Below are 18,535 nucleotides of genomic sequence, written 5' to 3'. Positions count from 1 at the left end.
ATAACGCAAACCGATAGATTAAACAAAAAATTATTAGTATCCCTCTTAGAAAGAATGAATAAATCAAATGGTGAATTCGATAAATTTATGGACAAGGGAAATACTAGTTACGATTCTCAAGATGATAATGAATTTTAAGTAAAATGTTAATGTGTTTTGAAACATAACCTAAATACCACTGACCGGCTATATTACCGTTACAATTGTACAATTACTAAGGAATAAATATTACTTGATAAAAAACAAAGTAAAAAATTTTCTGTGTTCAAATATTAATTGTATTTAAGGACAACCTGAGAACATTAAATGCAAATTTAGTATTTCACACATACATACATACATATACAAAGTGGCGGTACAACTTGTTGAATATGACGACATTATCGAATACTTCCGATTACGATGAAGAAGATGAGCACGACATAATAGCTGAATATGAGAATCAAGAGTCAGATGGAGATCAGGGTAATGTTCAGAAGAATTCAGATTCTGAAAATGATCAAAGTAAAGAAGAGAATACTGTAAGAAGAATTGATCCATCATCATCTAAGAAACATATAGTAAGAAATCCTTTACCCAAATTAAATACAGAACGTTTAAAGGGTCCTAAAGGAATTCACACTATTGAAAAATATTTTGAAGGGTTTAAGTTTCATGGACAAGGATATGAAAAGTTAGATTTGGATCGAGTTATGAAAAGACTAGAACATTGGGGGCACAGACTGTTTCCTAAATTGGACTTTGATGATTTTCTTGAAAGACTAGAGAAATTGGGTACTAAAAAGGATCTTCAGGTGTTTATAAAGAAATATAGACAAGATATGATTAATGAAGATAATGATATTATTAATGAAGATAACATAGATGCTGAAGAAAATATAGTACAAGATGAACCCATTGATGAATTTGACTTATTGATTGCAGAACAAATAGAAAAACAAAAAAAAGTTATGCAACAGACAGCAATTAATGTACCTACTACTAACAATGATGTATTTGATAAATTATTATCACAGTCCAATACCACGAATTCTCAATCTGTAACTAATGCTTCTACTTCTTCGCAGTTAAGTGATGAAGTAAAAGCACGTATAGAAAGAAACAGACAACAAGCTGTTCAAAGAAGACTTGCAAGATTTAAAGAAATAGAGGAAGAAGCAAAGAGAAAAAAACTTGAAGAACCAGAAAGTAATGAAACTCCATATGCAGAGAATAATGAGCTTGAAAATAATTCACAAAAAACAGATAAAAGTCATGAAATTTAGAATAAAAATATAACACGATTTATAAAAATATAAAAAAATTTTATATCAAAATATTAATGTAGCAGTTTAAAAAAATATGTCAAATAAATAATCTGTTATTAAAGATTCCATAAAAACGTTATTTAGATATTTGTATAAGGTAGATTGAACAAAAGCTTAATATAAATTATATATTTATTTTACTTAAGTTCTACGTTTTTGTGTACTGATATATAAGACATTATTACCACGAATAAAAGCATCACCATACTTGTCTTTTAATTGACCATTTACATATTCTTCTGTTTGTTCAAGAGCTATATTCATGTAACCATCAAGACAAGCTAAAACACCTAGGAAATAGATAATTTCGTAATTAATGAACTATTTTATAATGCACCACGATATATGTTACCTCTATAATCTACACCACTATTTAGCTTTACGACAACAGGACGTCCATGTATTTGTTGAATAAATTGCGATAATGCTTCCTTACGACTCATCTGTAAATTACGTTTTTCTTAAGAAAGTAAGATTAAGGTTAGAATCAATCTTTTGGAAATAAGTTAGTTACTTCGAAAATGTTACTGCTATATGTAATTTTTAACGTTTATTGAATTCTTTTTTTAATTACGCTTGAAATACCACGTTATTATTGCCACGGCTTTTATTTTACAGTTTTATCGTTCAATACTAGACAATCGTGCTATAGTTGAAATGTAAACAGCAGGTAAACTGAAAGTTACTGTCGCGGTCGTATACACGATCTGAAGACTATCATGGAGGGGGTAAGGCTCTTAGTGTCGCTAGTTGTGATCATTCATTAGCAAAGGCTACTCTATGCAAGGTGGTGGAATACATCCTCTGTTTAAAAAAAAAAACATCAAATAACGTATTTAGCAAATCAAACTAAGGATATGGAAATGAAATTGTGGAATCAATGGGCACAAAATAGGTTAACCAGAAAACAAACACAATCAAAACATGGTTTTTAAATATAGAAGACTTGTATAAGATATGTTTGTACATACATTTTTTTTTTATTATTGTATAAAAGTGAAAAAGTTATAAAGTAAGATATTGATTAACAATACTGTTATACCTATCATTCATTTTGTTTTCTCTAAAAGTGCGTTCTTTAAGCTTTCATATTCCTTTTTTTTAACTTCAACTAGAGCTTTAGCTTGCAGTAAATTTGGTGGTAAATCTCTATATTGACTAAGGTATTGATTAAGTTCTGCTAATTCACCTGACATTTCTAAATATCTATGATATTTATTTAATATTTTTTTGGGATAAAGATCTTCTACTTGCATATCTGCTAAGTCAGTTTCTAACTTTTCTGCAGTTTGCTGATATTCTTTTAACTTTGTAAATAATGAAACATGGTTACAACGAATATCCGCTTGCTCTTTCTGAGAATCCTCAATAATGCTTTCAAGTGAATTTACAGCCTCTTGCAAACAATTAAGTTTCCTTGAAAAAATAGTATATTTTCTAGAATGATCATCATATAATAACGCCAACTGTTTTTCTTCATACTGTCTTTTCTTTTCTTCTATTTTCTTCCTTTCACTCACTATATTCAGAGTAATAGCATCAAAATCACTTAGCTTTTCATACCTTAAAAGCAAGGCTATTTTTTGTAATCCTTCTTTGATGTCATTAGGCAAACATTGTGATTCCAAGTTTAATTTATTCAATAATAATGATATCTCCTTCCTGAAAGCTATATTTTCTTCACTTGTTTCTAACATTCCTTTTTGCAAAAGTTGCAGTAATGACTGTTCTTCTGGCGAAATAATTTCTTCACGACATCTTGCACTATCATTTTGCATAAAGGATTCTACCTGTTGTGTGTTTAAGACTTACTTATAATTACTACATAATGCAATAGTAGTTTCATTTTTATCAAACTTTAGTAAAGTTCTAAAAGAATTTCATAAATATTATACACTTTACCTCACTGTTACACTCCATGTTAAATTCTCATAGTAATGTCACCTTAGTCCATGAAAATAAAGGAAATTTCTTCTCTACTATTGCAGAAATTTTATAAATTTACAATATTAAAAATTTCAAATTTCCAGAAGAGAATTTAGATAAACTTTACTTTAGGGGTCCAAAAATTGTTGACTTTTTATGTGCAATCCTGTAGTTTTCGATGCGTAGAATCTGAAATTGCAAGTTTAAAGTTGCGATATGCAGTGGTTCAAATGTTATGACCATGTCAAACTAAGCATTTTTGGAATATTTCACACATGATCATTTGTATAAACAGGTGTTGACACCCATATACAGAAGACTAGGAAAAACCGTCCGAAAATTGAGTCGTGACTATTTGTAAAAAATCAACATAGAAGATTAAAATGTTCTCGTTTTGCGCATGCGTGATACGGTAAGAATGTTTCAGACAAAGACAGGGATACTCTACTTATCTTTGTCTATCTCGTAATAATATAGGTTTTGTTGAACTTTCATATTAATTTTCCGCGATTAGACACAACTCAATTTTCGGACGGTTTTCCATAGAGAGTATCGAGAACTGTTTATGTGTTTGTGATCCAGCTAGACGAGGCAGTAAACATAAACAAAATTTGATTGTACGTCTGCAACTATTGGTTATCGACTAATGAAATTCGAGTGTCACTATCCATAGTAGAAAAATAAAATATAAAGAAAATGTAAAAATATTATGGTACATTTTTTTGATGTCAAATTGATATCTTACATTCATTTTATATATGCATGTATTATAATAATTCTATTTATTAGAAAATAAATCAACCAATCAAGTTTCAAATAATAACCATAAATATATATTATTTAATTTATAATTATATAATAATTATACAATTTCTTTTCTATTTATGAAATTGTATGTAATATAAAAAATTGTTATAAGTATAAAAATATTTTGTAGAAAATTTTACCATCATTACTATTTGTGCAATTTCGCTTTGTAACATATGCAATTATAATAGGATGATATAAATTATCAATATTTATAGAAACAACAATTACGTTCAAATTTGATAGTTGTCGATAGTTTTGTAATATTATAGTATTTTGTTTAGTTTTTTTATTGTTAGTTTATAGACCAAAAACTAAAAACTCTATGGGATATAGTTTGCAATGTAAGAATTTAATAACATTTATTATAGTTTGATTTTTAAGCGACATATTTTTAAAAATTCTGGAGAAATAATTGATTGAAATATTAATTGATTTATAGCTCTTATGCTTTCTCTGGCTCTTCCTATGATATTGTCCACATTTTGCCTAATCAACGTGATATTCGATTCGTTTTATATACGACCATATATTCTTGTGTCTGTGAGATTGCTTTATTAGTAAATGTGACAGTGTACTAAATAATAGATTTGAAAAATTTGTTCTATTCAAATGTAATTTGAAGCAGGCAATTTTTTAAAATTTGTTCTTTCCTTACATATTTGTGTAGAATGTAATGGTTTATGTATTTGACTAGGAATCATAATTAAAGCGTAATTATATATACTGGTGTTTCTATACTTTACAGATAGAGATACAAGTTGCTCTACAAATTTTACTAATTTGTAATTATAATGGTATATTGGCTACCAAAGAAACGTTTTAAAAAGAGGTATCATTCCTGTTTCTAATTCTTTATCTTTTAATCTTAGATTTGTTGCATAATTGCATTACATTTATAAATACTAACCTTTTGAAATGTTAATGTAAGAGGTATTTAAAAAGTAAGTGTAATTATTTCCATTATTTTCAAAATATTTAAGTTTTTAGAATCGTAATTTGTTTAATAAATATGTTTTACTTTACTCACAGTATGTATAATATTATAGAATTTTTTTCTATTTCAATTTAGTTTTATCTATGAATAATTATATTAAGAAATTATTTCAATGACTTGCACATATATATTATTTTACCTTAATCCAAAAATTTTAACATGTAATTCTTAAATTAATTTAAATATATTTATTTATTTTATAAATACAATATTTTTATTTCATACTTCAAATTGTTTAACAAATAATAAAATTGTTAAATACAGTGATAAAGCTTTATTAATTGACATAGTACATAATACAATTCTTAAAAGCTTATCTCTTAGGGAATTATATAAATTAATGTTTCATAATTTCTCTGACACTTATTTATAACATAGAAATTCTTATCTGCTCTGGCAAATTTAAGATAAGGAAATATTTGGAAACTTTTTAATCTATATGAGCAATTTACTATAATTCATATTGATGTAATTATAAATATAACATTTTCATGGATATAAAATATGCTAGTTAATTGAATTATTATTGTATTATTAATGTGTAGTAGTAGCTTGCCATGACTTGTATACAGACAAATATATTACATTAACGAGGGATTTGAAAAGGTACCTTATGTTTGATAGCTACTAACAAATATGCAGACAACTTATCTACTATTAGCTGCACTGTTACCTTTCGCCGTTCATGATATTTGGTATGCAAGAATGTAAGTCACTTTGTTATAATCATAATATATCTTTGTTTTTTTTTTTTAAATTCTTATTAAGCTTGTGTAATTTCTGAGATGAAGAAGATATTCAATTATTTTTTTCATTAAATACATTTTTACAAAATGTAAAATAACAACATAATCTTTTTTTAAAACTTCTGTTTAATGTTTTCTTTAGTATGAATAATATTTTTAAAGTTTTGTATATTAGAATATAGCTAGACTTATTCTAATACATTTTAATAACTACTTTAGGATATATTAAATAAATATTCAAACATTGTTATGTTGTTTCTTTTATTATTAAAATTCATAATGCATGATTATGTATATTCCCTTTGGCTATGGTTTGATACAGAATGTATAAATTTATATAATGTTCAAATGTATAAATAAATATTTTTTACCTTAACTTTTTTATTATAGTATTCAAGATATGTCATAAAAGAATTAAAATATTGGAAACTGTAATAAACATTTAAAGATAAATTTTTTACATATTTTATAAAACAAATAAACTATTTCTTCTGTGTTGTACTTGATTTGATCAATTTTCAAATTACAAGCATTAAATAATGTGCAATAATTATTATTTAAATTGTAAATATATGCATCAATCTCCTATACAATTAATAAGGTATAATTATATATACATTATATTCTTATGTTTTACTGGCGATTTGTTATAAGAGTCATAGTATTTTTATTCATATACTTTTATTTTTAGTTAGCTTAATTTATTTTTAAATGCTTATTCAATCATATTTTATAAAAAATAAAAAGTGGATGAGTACAATAATAGTAAAATGTAAAAATATGTAGTTTTATCAATGTTATTATATTATTTTTATAAAGTAAATTAAAAAGAAATTTTTGTAAAGTAAGATATTATAATGAATAAATAGATATATTAATATTTGTTCACAATGTGGTTGCTTATTCATAATGATATAAAAAACATGTATATTACAGATACTTATTTTGGATCATGAAAGTATCAATAATCACATATCTTATTATATTTGGGCTTCTGCCTATTATATTTCACTACTCATATACCATACAAAAGAAGATTCTTTTTTTAAATTTTGGTAAGTAAATAAATATAAATAAGTTTATATAGACTATTTATTGAGTTTTATATTTAAACATGTACTTTTAGTGCAATGGCCACTTAATGTAGATTTTTCGAAACCAGAATTAGTTGGAATGAAAGGAACAAGAAACTTTTATTTACAGACTGATCAACAAGTAAAAATAGGACTATGGTTGGTATATTTAAGTAAATATACATACAATTCATTCAAATTAAATAAAACATGCTTTCAGGCAAATATTACCTCAGTCTTTACTAAATGATTCAATTATTACAACTGATGATGATTATGAAACTATGTTAAAAAATGCTAAACGACCAATTTTCCTTTATATGCATGGTAATAGCGGTAATAGAGCAAGCAATCATCGTTTAGAATTATATAAACTTTTCCAGAGTTTAGATTATCATGTTGTATGTTTTGATTATAGAGGTAAGAAAAAATTTTCGTTAGTTGTAGAAACCTAAAAATAATTTAATAGAAATTAATATAAATGATTATTTAAATATTTATGACTTCAATCTTCTGTAATATAGGTTATGGTGATAGTGAAGAAGCAGAACTTTCTGAAATAGGTGTAGTTAGTGATAGTAAATATGTACTTGAATGGTTATTAAAAATAGTAAATGGTACAGCTCCTGTTTTTGTATGGGGACATTCATTAGGAACTGGGTATAAATTTCACAGTTACCTGATGTGATAAAATTAATAATAAAATTGAAATTTATAGATCATTATTATATTACAGAGTTTCAGTTCATGTATTGGCATTATTAGCAACAGAAAAAGTTCAGCCTGCAGGTTTATTCTTGGAATCACCATTTAATAATATAGCAGATGAATTAAGTGAACATCCTTTATCACAGGTACTTTATATAAAAAGTATTTTATATCTATGTATAAAAGTTGTTTCCAATAGGTTCAAAATTTAAAACTTGTTTTTAGATATTTAAACATTTACCATGGTTCCATTGGGTGATTGTTGAACCGTTTTATGATAATTATCTCCGTTTTGAATCTGATAAACACATAGAAAAAATCCAATGTCCTATTATGATATTGCATGCAGAAGATGATAATATTGTTCCATTTGCTTTAGGTGAAAAGGTATGGATACAGTTTTTTATATAAATATCTAAAATATTAATACTATCCTTTTTAGTTATTTAAAGCGGCAATAAATTATCATGGAAACGACACAAATCGCGTTCAGATGACAAGGATTGATGCAACACATGGTTTTGGACATAAATATATATGTCGTTATAAAAACTTACCTAATATAATTAAGTAAGTATTGATCATAAGAGTAATATATCACAAAATTCTCATAATTTCTTTTTTCAGATCATTTGTACACGAGGTACGTAAAAATCAGACTGATTAAAATATATATTAAAATGTCAGCATATATGTACCTTCATATAAGTATTTTTTACACTAAATATTAGTAGATGATTAATATAAAATATAATGAAAGAATATCTTTTATGCTGCAAGTCAGAATCAATACTATTTTACTGGAACATGTAAAGTTTATTTATTGTATAATTGTATTTTCTCTTTTAAATGAAGCGGTTTTCATTATTTACATCCCGTATAGTACAAGATTATTAAACCTTAAATGTACTCATGCTATAAGTATAAAAGTGATATTTCTTGTACATGGAAAAATATAGCCACGTCAAAGTTCGTGCTGTGATAGCTGTTTGAATGCCATCAACTCAGTACATATTTATTATCTTATATTTTTTTAATTAATGCAATATATTTATAAATCAACAGATACTCATTTTTTTCAATATTATGTTAGGTTTTATGATATGATATAATTAAATATTTTTATTGACAAATGTATTAATATAATACCAATATACCCTATGTTCTCTACATGAATAAAAAGTAAAGAAAGATGACAATACATTAAGAGACCAATTTTCTTTGTAAGTTCATACTTATTACAATAATCTGTATTGTACATTCAATAAAAATTTTATATATTTAGTAAATATTCAACCGAAATTAAAACTTTTATGTTTCCTCCTGATTTTCGTTCAAGTAACTTTCTGTAACATCCCTTGAAATAACTCTTTACTTTTCTAATAGTAAAATTATAATAAAAAATATATCGGGTGTAAAAAAAATGTGTAAATGGTAACAAATGGTAAAACAAGTAGTCTCATAGTTATAGATCATTAATTTCAAGATCAAATCTAATTTTGCGGTATATCTTTTAGATAGATCATTATTGATCCAGAAGTGTAAAATCATGTGTATAATTCATTTCTTACGATGTAGAGTGCGTTGAAATATATTTTTCTAAAATGTACGGCATGCTTCAATCTAATTTTGTATTCTATGACAGTTTTGAGCATGTGTATTATATTTTCCTGTAAACAAATGTATTACCGGCGTTATGAATATTGGTTAATTAATAACCATTAAACACTAAAAACATTAATCATTAAGAATGTATAAAAAATATTTAAAAAAACTAAAAACTTGTTTTATTTTCTATACGTATTGCAATGTAAACTAATTATGTATTTTCATAGCCTAACATGTTGACTGTAGAACTTATTTTGGTTAACTTTTCGTTTACGCTACGTGGAATAATTTCCATCGATTGTGTTATTTTCCATCAAAGTGAAAAGTGGAAGAAAGAACAGTAATATAATAAATTTTACCAGAAAACTGCTCATGCTATCTATATAAAAGATATTTAAAATGGAGAAGCAGAGTATTTTAACATCGAAGTCATATCAACGTGCTAAAACAAACTTGCAAGATAAATTAAAATTAGCATTTTTGAAACATTACCCTCATTATTTAGTACCTGGATATAATTTACATAGCACTTTCTCTGCAGCTGATTCTGAGTTGGAAAATGTTATAGAACGGTACCAAGAATATCCTTATCATTGTGACTTACCAAAGCCTTTACTACCACCTGCTAAAGTTCCTAGGAATAGTAAGTTTATTGAGTTAATTAAATATCAATATATAAATGAATATAAGCATATATGTTTCTAAATTATACAGTGTTGAATGAAGAAGATCCCGCATTAGAATTAGTTACTCTTAAGAATTATGTGAACAGTGATATAGAAAGAATGAAACACTATTATTTAAAACATGAGAAAGGTAAATCTAATAATAAATGTGCTAATTTTATAAAATAAGTTTATATTTGTATTTATATATATGTGTGTATATTTAATAATATTTTTATAGAGTTAAAACTAATACATAAGAAGGACATAAAATGGAATCATACGAAAGGTGAAATTACTGCCAAGATACCTAAATATGTAGCAGATATAGCAAAAATTATTGACAAAGATCCCGATCCTTATTTTGAAGGAGTAAGATAAACTGATATCTACATGAAATTTTAGATGCTTTTTAACAGAAATTCAAATTTAGATAAATTTCTTTTAGGTCTATAATTGGTATTATACTGGAGGATCAATAGACTGTGTACAATTATATAATAAAAATATTTTACTTTTTCCATTTATGGGAGAATTAGGTATTGGTACATAACAAAATTATTTTCTTTTTTTTTATTATGGTTTACAATCATTGTATCTTTTGTTTTAATGTATTTTTAGTAAGTGTTCCCCTTGACAATATAGAAGATTTTTTATGGAAACCACTCTTCGAAAAGGCAGCTAAATGTGAACTCAGTGGTACATTATATGAATTAAAACATAACGTCAATGTTGATGCATGTAAGTATACATACATACCCATTTTCTTAAACTAGTATTTGAGATAAAAGGCAGTATAGTATTGATAACTTAAAATTTTTATTAATTATAAAATTAATATTTGATTTAATATTTTATAGGTATGTTTTTAGGTAGATATAAACGGCATTGTAATTTTTATACATTATCTGAACGTGATAATAAATGTAAGCTTACTGAAATACATACACAAACATCGAAGACACCATATATTGGTGCAGATTTAAGTCCTATTAATGCAAATCAATATTGTTTAGTAAATGTTGAAAGATGTGTAACATTATGGGATATAGTTAAAATGTGAATATAATTTAAATGTGTGTATGCTCTTTATATTTATGAATAAGAAATTTAAATTTACCTTTGATTTTCTAGGAAACCAATAAATTGTAATACTGTAATGCAAGCCACTGTGTTAGATGATTCATGGAGCAGTATAAAATTTCAGTCCGCAGATCCTAATATTCTTTTACTTGTAGATAGATGCTGTCTTCATTATCTTGATGTTCGGGTAAGAGTAAAAATATTGATACTAATTGTTTTTAATATTATTATTTCTAATATATTGTGGAAATAATTTCTTGTCTATATAAGAGAAGGATGAATATACATTTCATATTATAGGTTCCATTTGATCAACCAGCATTAACAATGTGCCCAAAATTTTATTTGGAAAAATGTGAACATCTTTCAATAGATGTTGCTAGTAGAAATAATTTTTGCAGGTATATAGGAACTTATCATAGTATGTTAATGTGTGATAGTCGTTCTCCGCAGCAGTGTGTGCAACAGAAATGGACTCATCAATTTAAAAGTCCACCACTTACAAGTTCTGTCATAGCTAGGTAAAAGAAAATAAAAATGTAACTATAGATGAATTGCATGTGTGTGTGTGTGTGTGTGTGTGTGTGTGTGTGTGTGTGTGTGTGTGTGTGTGTGTGTGTGTGTGTGTGTGTGTGTGTGTGTGTGTGTGTGTGTGTGTGTGTGTGTCTATATATATATATATATATATATATATATATATATATATATATATATATATATATATATATATATATATATATATATATATATATATATATATATATATATATATATATATATATATTAGTTATATTATTATATATTATATATATATATGTATAACTAATTAATTTATCATTTTTAGAGACGATAAAGAATTTGTTGTTTTATCCAGTCAAATTGCTGGTGAAACTACAGTCATTGTAAATACTTGGACAGATAATGAAATTCCACAATCATATAATTTTCCATATACTCCTCCTCACATTAAAGAAACATTAAATGAATCTCAAATGCAAGGAATGTGCTTAAATCCATATTTGAGAGATAGGTTTGAACTATCCAATACTGGTTCTTCTCTGATAAAAAATGACACTCAGAATATATTTCTATTTCTTCAAAATTCTATTGGTATGTAGTTTGCTGCTTTTTATATTGTATATTGACAATTGAAGCAAGCTTTAATCTAAATATATTTCTTAGGTGACATATATTATCAGTGCTTAACACATGATATTGCGTTAGATAAATATTCACCTATCAATGGTAAATCATACTGTATATTGAATGCTTGGCAAAATGCAGTATCCATAGAAACAGATGCTATAGCACCTCTTACAATGTCTAGCAAGTCAAATATGCATTATTCTTTTAAAAGTAAGTAAATTGATAATTCGTTTTTAAAAAAAAGTTAAAGGTTGTATAAAATTACTTAAAGTGATTGTTATATGTACATTAACTTGATAGGTTTCACGAATAAAAAGTTACGATTGGAGCATAAGCATGACTCAGTTGACTGTTTTGAACCAAGTTGGAAGCAATCTCTTGAAAAATTAAACACCTATATGGATATATTAGCACCTGAACTTTTAGCTGTGTGGGAAATATATGAAGAAGTCCCATTGCCTTTAACAGCAGCACCTCATCAAAAAGTTCTAAACTGGTTAGAATCTGCAGATACAAAGGCACCAATTTTATCACAAGAAGAAATAGAGAATGTATCTACTCCAATTAATACTCAAGAATTAATAAGTGTATCTCAAGAAGTAGATATAAGTTATTTGGATGACAGTAATGCATTACAAGATCTTTTACCAAAAGTTAAAACTACACGTTCTACAAAAAGGGGAAGTGTACGAAAAAGACAAAGAGTGTAAAATATTTTAAAATATGTATTTATGTAATTGCAATATCTGATACTTATTTTTATATATATATATATATATAAAATTACTTTAAAATTATTTTTTATAATAAAACAAAATATTTCGACATATGAATTACTTATTTATTTATAGCAAAAATTATACAATAATAGTTACATAATATGCATCGACAAAATGAACGAATATATTAATGACAATTTGCAGAGTTTTGTATTTTACATTGAATTTTCTAGCGATTTAGCGATCCCAGTGAAAAGACGGCTTCCATTTTGACGTGAGTACTTTACTACTTTCTTGCTGTGCTTTATTTTCCTCTGCTTCCATTTGCATCTGTAAACAAATTTTATAGATTATAAGTATCAAGATTTAATACACAGATATAACGTAATACATACCAAGAATTTTCGTTGATTTTCTCTAAAAACTTTTAATGGATTTTCAAACTGTCTATAATAAGTAAGAACTTCTCTTACATCTTCCACATTTGTCGCTAATATAACTAAAAAGCAATAACCAACAAAATAAATAACTAAATTTCCAGAATATATTAATCAAGATTGTAAAAAGAAATGCACCTTTGAGGAATGCAGCTAAATCATACAGTGTCGTATCATCGTCATTACCAGTCCATTGCAGTAACTGCAACGTGTTTTCAGGATGAAATTTTGTACTCTTTGGGTTCCAGTCAACTACTATGACCTAATAGTAACAAATAAGATAAAATATAATAGACAAAAATTGCTTTACATAAAAGGTGGATGTAAATTATGGGTTCAATACTTACTTTACTAAGATCACGGTTAAGAGCATTTAAATCCTTAACATGGTGACCATCTACAAAACGTGTTGTATCTCTTACTAGTCTGTACATGATATATCCATTAGGATCCAAGATATCCAAGATAGGAAAAACAGTCTAAAGGTGATATATTACATAAATGATATATTTTATCATCATTTTACGTATATGATATATTAAAATAATATACATATAATAGAGAACATAGCACAGCTCAGATTAGCCAGAAGAGAAGTTAATAAAACTAGTAAAAGTAACATATTCCATAGGATGAGGGAAATGGTGTAATGTACAACATACAATATGTATGGACTTGAAACCAAAGAACATATACTGTACAAATGTCTGTGATACTCAGCATGTAGATTCCATATTGCAATGGAATACCCTGAGATACTGTGAATCCCCAAAGAAGCACAAATAGAAGCAATAAATTATTTTATACAAACAATGTTAAAACTAAGAGCCTTCTGTTTAAACAAAAAGACTTAAGGATGCTTAGAATACAAGGGTATGAAATAAGAAAAATTTCTGTACCTATCGAGACAGGCAATTATTATCATTATTACTATATTAAAATGATACGTAAGATTATTCAACGACAATTTGATTAACTAATATTGCTTACCATCCCTTGTTCTGCTGTATACACTACAATTTCAAATTGTGGTGGAGCTATAGCCTCTAGAAATTGGTCCACTCCAGGCCTCTTTTTAAACCTCCAACCTGTTTCATACTAGACGATCGATTAATAGAAATAAATATTTATAATATATTAAATTTAAAATTAAGGAAGAAAAGACAATATGCTACTTACTGTCCAATCAGGGTGTACTAGAACATCTGTCAATTCTAGTACCAAAGTATAAGGAGGTTGAATATAAGGGTATTTTAGTGGATCTGGAAGAAGTTTATTTCTGCTAGGTTCTTGCACCATCTGGAAAGCATGTGATCGAATTAAAAGCAAAGCAAGTAAAAATTATTCATTTCAGAAATTATACATTTGTGCTTTTGATACCTTAGTGTAATAATTAAATTCTCTTTTGAGCATTTTATATATTCTTTCGTAGAATGGTAAATTTGAGAATTCATCTTCAATAACATTTCCATGTTCGTCATATTTTGTTCGTGTTAAATTATATATTACATAAGACAGTCCAACAGTGGTGAATACTCCTAAGAATGCAAAACTATATTTAAGCACTCTTTGCGATTGTTCACGTTTTTCTCTTTCCTCTGCTTCCTCCTTTGCTTCTTCGTCTAACTTTTTATTGTCTAATCCATCTGGCGTTAGAGATTGTACAGTTCCCCCCGATGATTGAATATTTGTTAAACTACCAGTTATTTTTGGTCTATGTGCTGTAAAAATATATAATTGAAAGTTATTTATTTATACTGTTGTACATTCTATAAAATCCAAAAACCATGAAATTAAGTTTATTATTTATGTAATAGTAATGTATTATTAGGAAAAAAAGTCGATGAAGGTATTTGTCGCTGATATATATGTCGTTTAAAGAATTTCACGAGAAACAACATGCGTGTAGCGCGTGTTTCGGCTTTATAAGGTTATAGGTTTTATATTTACTTACCTTCAGTGTTATAATAATATCTTTGCGCCGTTTGGACAACTGATATCCGAGCGACCGGTAGACGAAGTGCTGAGTATACAATTGTTGCATTTGCATTGTATATCTTGTATAAATGTCGTACACCTTTTGTCGCAAATGCCATTACTTTAAACAACTCATGAGCTTTGTGGCAGATGTATGCAAAGAGCTCGTGTTCGTATTTTCTAATATGTTAAACACAGTCGATGTTTTAGAAATCTAGCTTTTCGACATATCTTAAGGCAATTTACAAAGAGCAAAAACATTTGTCTGTGGTTAATGATCATCAATTTTTAAAAATGTATTGATGTTGCAGATAATTATAACTGTATATTTCATTATTAATATATTATATTAAATATTGCGAGGGACGGAAAGTAAGCAAATAGCTTTTAGAGTTATTATGACGCACTTGAAAAAGTTTTCACATAATTACGTGTAACAAATTCAAACTTTAATTCAAAGAAATATTAAATTATTATTGTACCTTTTCATTTTTTTTTTTAAATAAAATTAAGTTATTAAACATTTAAATGAAGTTATTTCGTTGTTTAAAATTTGTACAACAACGGTTTCACAACTTTTTATATCATTCTAATTATTCCAATTATTTAATTATTTGGAAACGAATCTTACATTCTATTAAATAACGATTATTTAATTGTCTGAAACAAAGCCGTCTCTCAATTCAATGCGGGCGTAGCAGCTGAAGCCTTTTCCGGTTTAATCAAGTTCAGGAAGTTTGCTAGTGGGCGGTAGTTGCCGGGTCGGTATATGCATTCTATACTAGCCAGGGGAATTTTGTGGACATCGCGCGGTCAACCACTCTAATATTAATAGCTCGGGTATGAAATTTGCTTAATCATGACTAACGGGATGACCCAATGGAATGACAATAATTTGTCAGCGTTCACTCGCCGCGTCAATCTCGAATAACGATCGCCAACGAAATTAGGACCATTGTTAAATGACGTATTATCAATAGAAAATATTAATTACCGTGTTTTCGCTTATTATTCTCTTAAACGTGCAACAGTAAAATTACCCGAATATCCTCTTAACGATGTCTACCCTTTCTCTTCCACTTGGAACGTACAACGTTTGTGTAAAAAAGGGTCGCCACGAAGGGTCGCGAATTTATCGTTGAATTTTTCCAGGATTTCCCAAGACAACGCTTAAATTTTTGTCCCCGCAATACATAAACCGTACACGTGGGATGAACCCGTCTGCTGTTTGTGTCAGCTGCTGTTAGAACCGTAATGAGAGGTGCCATAACGTTAACGGCCGAACGCATACATTCGAGCAATTACGTCGCTCCAACTAATTTCTGTCCCTGGGCAAACTTGAGGAATTCCATACGGTACGAGTAGAGGTGCTACGAGTGCAAGGGATTGCAAACGCGTCGTGGGGATGCCGAGGAGGAGGCGGACGTTACCGCTGACCATTTCGTCGGATCTCCCCGCGTTTTCACCGCTTCTATACGCGCGGTCGCATGCTCTCTGTATACACGCGTGAGAAGCGCACAAACACAAAAGCAACGCGCCCTTTAGCGAGCCGGGGCTACGAATGCAGCCGAGAGGGTTGTTTGTCAAGAGAATTTTCAGCGGTGAACACGCTGGCCAACGAGTATTACGGGTTGGATTAATTCCTAACAAAAATATGTGAAATATTTTCACGGTGCAGACGAGCGAGCTACGCACACCAATTCTTTGTTCCAGTACAAAAAGGCCGCGCGTATACGTGTACCGTTTGTTGGACGTTGCCCTACACGTTTTATGTTTTGCTTTCGGATTGCGCATCATGGTTTTCGCGACAAATTGCCTTCGGGCGAAAGACCTATTCCACTTTGCGCCTTTACACCTATCTCGTTCTTTGCTCTTACAGACATTCGACGTTTCGTTTTTTAAATCGGTTTTCACCTTTGACAATTAATTTGTCTGGGATGCATCGCAGTCCGCTGTACTTACGATAGAATCGTTGTATTAAAATGAAATTTCTATCGAAATTTGCAAAATGCAGGGAACGATTCATCGGGCACACGGCGGCAGAAAGTACGAAACATTCCATTCGAATCAAATATGCGTTTTACGCGATTGAACTAATGCCTATACGCGCGTAATAACAATATAGGAATACAGAGAATCTGGAATCATTTAATTATAACATTTTGTTCTATTTTATCCGTATGATATCGCATAACATTTAGGCATTACAGAACGGGATCAAATAACTAGTTAGAATGATTGAACGTTTCGTTGAACAATAGACAGTTGAGCCATAGTTCGATATTGATCCACGCATGCTCGCGAATCTATAATCTGTCAGGCATAATATCTGATTTCTTTTTAGATAAATGACCGATTATTCGTGCTGGTGCGCGAGTATAGGATCGTCACGGCGACGACGCTTCTTAACATCGGGGTCTATAAATGTCTCTGCCGGTAGCATGTAAATGGAAGAAAGCTTCATTCCAGGCGATACTCGTGTCCCGCGCACACGGACTCGGTGCTATTTGCACGCGCTTCTACATCGTCTCGTGTCGAAAGATTTCCCAACGAAATTCCTTTTCGGTGCTCAGAATAGTGGAGTCATTCAAGTTCCTTGGCGACGTTCTATTCACGAGCCCGGCTGTCGTCCCTTTTCTTTGCTCCCGTCGATTCATTCCTCCGACCGACTGAATCGACAATGATTTACCTTTCGAGGCGATCGAAATCTCCGACCGAGAACGGTAGATCGCGACGTGAGATTTACAACGTAAATCGACGCGCCAACTACCCTCTAATCTTTTTCTTGTACCCGTTTCTAATCTGCCTCGAGCGTCGATTGTAATTGGCTGTCGTAAGTTTCCAGCTACGTAGACGTCTAAGTACGAATTACATATATGCATCGAAGCAACCGCAAACGCCAAGGATGGAACGGGAAGAACGAGGCGCGTAAGAGGGTGGTGGCGTAGAGGCCGAGGGTTGCGAGCGAGCAGCCGCGAAAGGGAACATTTGGTGTAATCGAAGTATCGCGTGCGGCGGTGCCTGTGGAACGATAATTCCATTACGCGAGAGAACAAACGTACGTACATACGTACCGCGAAGGCAGGACATTTTTATCGGCTACGATCTGATATTTCGTCGATCAGCGTCGAGCGCGTTGTTCTAAAAGCGCGTGCGTGAGATACGCGAGTAATTCTCCTCGCGTGGGAAAGCAACGTTTCCAGCCGGCATAAATATAACGGTAGAATCGTGGACGAGACGAACACGCTCCAGGTAGCTTCCCTCGGCCGATATAAGCTCGCAATCATCCTGCGACCGAGTGTTTGTAAACTATTAATTCGCCTGTCGCGAGAAACT

At 29.4% G+C, this 18,535-nt stretch overlaps 6 protein-coding genes across 18 annotated transcripts; 3 read left to right on the top strand and 3 right to left on the bottom strand.

Annotated features, from left to right (window-relative positions):
* Window positions 1-142: 142 nt before the first annotated feature.
* LOC126869462 (protein TIPIN homolog) lies at window positions 143-1,526 on the top strand. Its single transcript, XM_050626043.1, has one exon. The coding sequence runs from the start codon at window positions 372-374 to the stop codon at window positions 1,263-1,265; it is 894 nt and encodes a 297-aa protein (XP_050482000.1). The 5' UTR covers window positions 143-371; the 3' UTR covers window positions 1,266-1,526.
* On the bottom strand, window positions 1,422-3,012 carry LOC126869473 (U6 snRNA-associated Sm-like protein LSm6). Of its 2 annotated transcripts, none has more exons than XM_050626065.1 (3): window positions 2,871-3,012; window positions 1,660-1,750; window positions 1,422-1,597 (listed from the first exon to the last, which is right to left on the bottom strand). In XM_050626065.1, the coding sequence occupies exons 2-3, from the start codon at window positions 1,748-1,750 to the stop codon at window positions 1,449-1,451; spliced, it is 240 nt and encodes a 79-aa protein (XP_050482022.1). In that variant the 5' UTR covers window positions 2,871-3,012; the 3' UTR covers window positions 1,422-1,448. The 2 variants fall into 2 exon arrangements, with proteins under 2 accessions (XP_050482022.1, XP_050482021.1); XM_050626064.1 differs by lacking the exon at window positions 2,871-3,012 and adding an exon at window positions 1,822-1,998.
* Window positions 2,264-3,635, bottom strand: LOC126869465 (uncharacterized). Its single transcript, XM_050626051.1, has 2 exons — window positions 3,210-3,635; window positions 2,264-3,097 (listed from the first exon to the last, which is right to left on the bottom strand). The coding sequence occupies exons 1-2, from the start codon at window positions 3,225-3,227 to the stop codon at window positions 2,357-2,359; spliced, it is 759 nt and encodes a 252-aa protein (XP_050482008.1). The 5' UTR covers window positions 3,228-3,635; the 3' UTR covers window positions 2,264-2,356.
* A 169-nt stretch (window positions 3,636-3,804) lies between these two features.
* Window positions 3,805-8,418, top strand: LOC126869461 (lysophosphatidylserine lipase ABHD12). 11 transcript variants are annotated; one of them, XM_050626033.1, is made up of 11 exons: window positions 4,410-4,654; window positions 4,789-4,872; window positions 5,662-5,744; window positions 6,720-6,838; window positions 6,910-7,015; window positions 7,077-7,276; window positions 7,381-7,516; window positions 7,593-7,710; window positions 7,790-7,951; window positions 8,007-8,134; window positions 8,192-8,418. In XM_050626033.1, exons 3-11 carry the CDS (start codon window positions 5,674-5,676, stop codon window positions 8,229-8,231), a joined length of 1,080 nt encoding a protein of 359 aa, XP_050481990.1. In that variant the 5' UTR covers window positions 4,410-4,654; window positions 4,789-4,872; window positions 5,662-5,673; the 3' UTR covers window positions 8,232-8,418. The 11 variants fall into 11 exon arrangements, with proteins under 11 accessions (XP_050481998.1, XP_050481999.1, XP_050481990.1 ...); XM_050626032.1 differs by having other exon boundaries at window positions 4,410-4,713; XM_050626037.1 differs by adding an exon at window positions 6,174-6,384 and having other exon boundaries at window positions 4,410-4,872; window positions 5,583-5,744.
* Window positions 8,419-8,554: 136 nt separating this feature from the next.
* Window positions 8,555-12,895, top strand: LOC126869450 (uncharacterized). 2 transcript variants are annotated; one of them, XM_050626011.1, is made up of 11 exons: window positions 8,555-9,815; window positions 9,887-9,988; window positions 10,079-10,209; window positions 10,286-10,376; window positions 10,459-10,578; window positions 10,698-10,896; window positions 10,972-11,107; window positions 11,221-11,441; window positions 11,765-12,030; window positions 12,103-12,276; window positions 12,367-12,895. In XM_050626011.1, the coding sequence occupies exons 1-11, from the start codon at window positions 9,572-9,574 to the stop codon at window positions 12,774-12,776; spliced, it is 2,094 nt and encodes a 697-aa protein (XP_050481968.1). In that variant the 5' UTR covers window positions 8,555-9,571; the 3' UTR covers window positions 12,777-12,895. The 2 variants fall into 2 exon arrangements, with proteins under 2 accessions (XP_050481968.1, XP_050481967.1); XM_050626010.1 differs by having other exon boundaries at window positions 10,286-10,382.
* LOC126869457 (mitochondrial import inner membrane translocase subunit TIM50-C-like) lies at window positions 12,886-15,396 on the bottom strand. The gene is made up of 8 exons (XM_050626026.1): window positions 15,177-15,396; window positions 14,603-14,943; window positions 14,402-14,521; window positions 14,213-14,320; window positions 13,570-13,701; window positions 13,361-13,484; window positions 13,181-13,284; window positions 12,886-13,115 (listed from the first exon to the last, which is right to left on the bottom strand). The coding sequence occupies exons 1-8, from the start codon at window positions 15,316-15,318 to the stop codon at window positions 13,023-13,025; spliced, it is 1,164 nt and encodes a 387-aa protein (XP_050481983.1). The 5' UTR covers window positions 15,319-15,396; the 3' UTR covers window positions 12,886-13,022.
* Between the last annotated feature and the right edge of the window lie 3,139 nt (window positions 15,397-18,535).

This window comes from Bombus huntii, chromosome 9 (genome assembly GCF_024542735.1).
Source record: "Bombus huntii isolate Logan2020A chromosome 9, iyBomHunt1.1, whole genome shotgun sequence".
Classification (NCBI taxonomy): domain Eukaryota; kingdom Metazoa; phylum Arthropoda; class Insecta; order Hymenoptera; family Apidae; genus Bombus; species Bombus huntii.
The sequence above is the reverse complement of the archived record's forward strand: the minus strand, read 5'-3'. Positions and strand labels throughout refer to the sequence as shown.

Coding starts and splice junctions, on each gene's coding strand:
- LOC126869462 (XM_050626043.1), top strand. CDS start 372: ATGACGACATTATCGAATACTTCCGATTACGATGAAGAAGATGAGCAC.
- LOC126869473 (XM_050626065.1), bottom strand. CDS start 1,750: ATGAGTCGTAAGGAAGCATTATCGCAATTTATTCAACAAATACATGGA. Junction 1,598..1,659: donor TAGTGGTGTAGATTATAGAG/GTAACATATATC, acceptor TCTATTTCCTAG/GTGTTTTAGCTTGTCTTGAT.
- LOC126869461 (XM_050626033.1), top strand. CDS start 5,674: ATGCAGACAACTTATCTACTATTAGCTGCACTGTTACCTTTCGCCGTT. Junction 7,517..7,592: donor GGACATTCATTAGGAACTGG/GTATAAATTTCA, acceptor ATTATATTACAG/AGTTTCAGTTCATGTATTGG. Junction 7,711..7,789: donor GTGAACATCCTTTATCACAG/GTACTTTATATA, acceptor ACTTGTTTTTAG/ATATTTAAACATTTACCATG.
- LOC126869450 (XM_050626010.1), top strand. CDS start 9,572: ATGGAGAAGCAGAGTATTTTAACATCGAAGTCATATCAACGTGCTAAA. Junction 9,989..10,078: donor TTATTTAAAACATGAGAAAG/GTAAATCTAATA, acceptor ATATTTTTATAG/AGTTAAAACTAATACATAAG. Junction 10,383..10,458: donor TATGGGAGAATTAGGTATTG/GTACATAACAAA, acceptor ATGTATTTTTAG/TAAGTGTTCCCCTTGACAAT.
- LOC126869457 (XM_050626026.1), bottom strand. CDS start 15,318: ATGGCATTTGCGACAAAAGGTGTACGACATTTATACAAGATATACAAT. Junction 13,702..14,212: donor ATACAGCAGAACAAGGGATG/GTAAGCAATATT, acceptor TATCACCTTTAG/ACTGTTTTTCCTATCTTGGA. Junction 13,485..13,569: donor TTAACCGTGATCTTAGTAAA/GTAAGTATTGAA, acceptor TGTTACTATTAG/GTCATAGTAGTTGACTGGAA.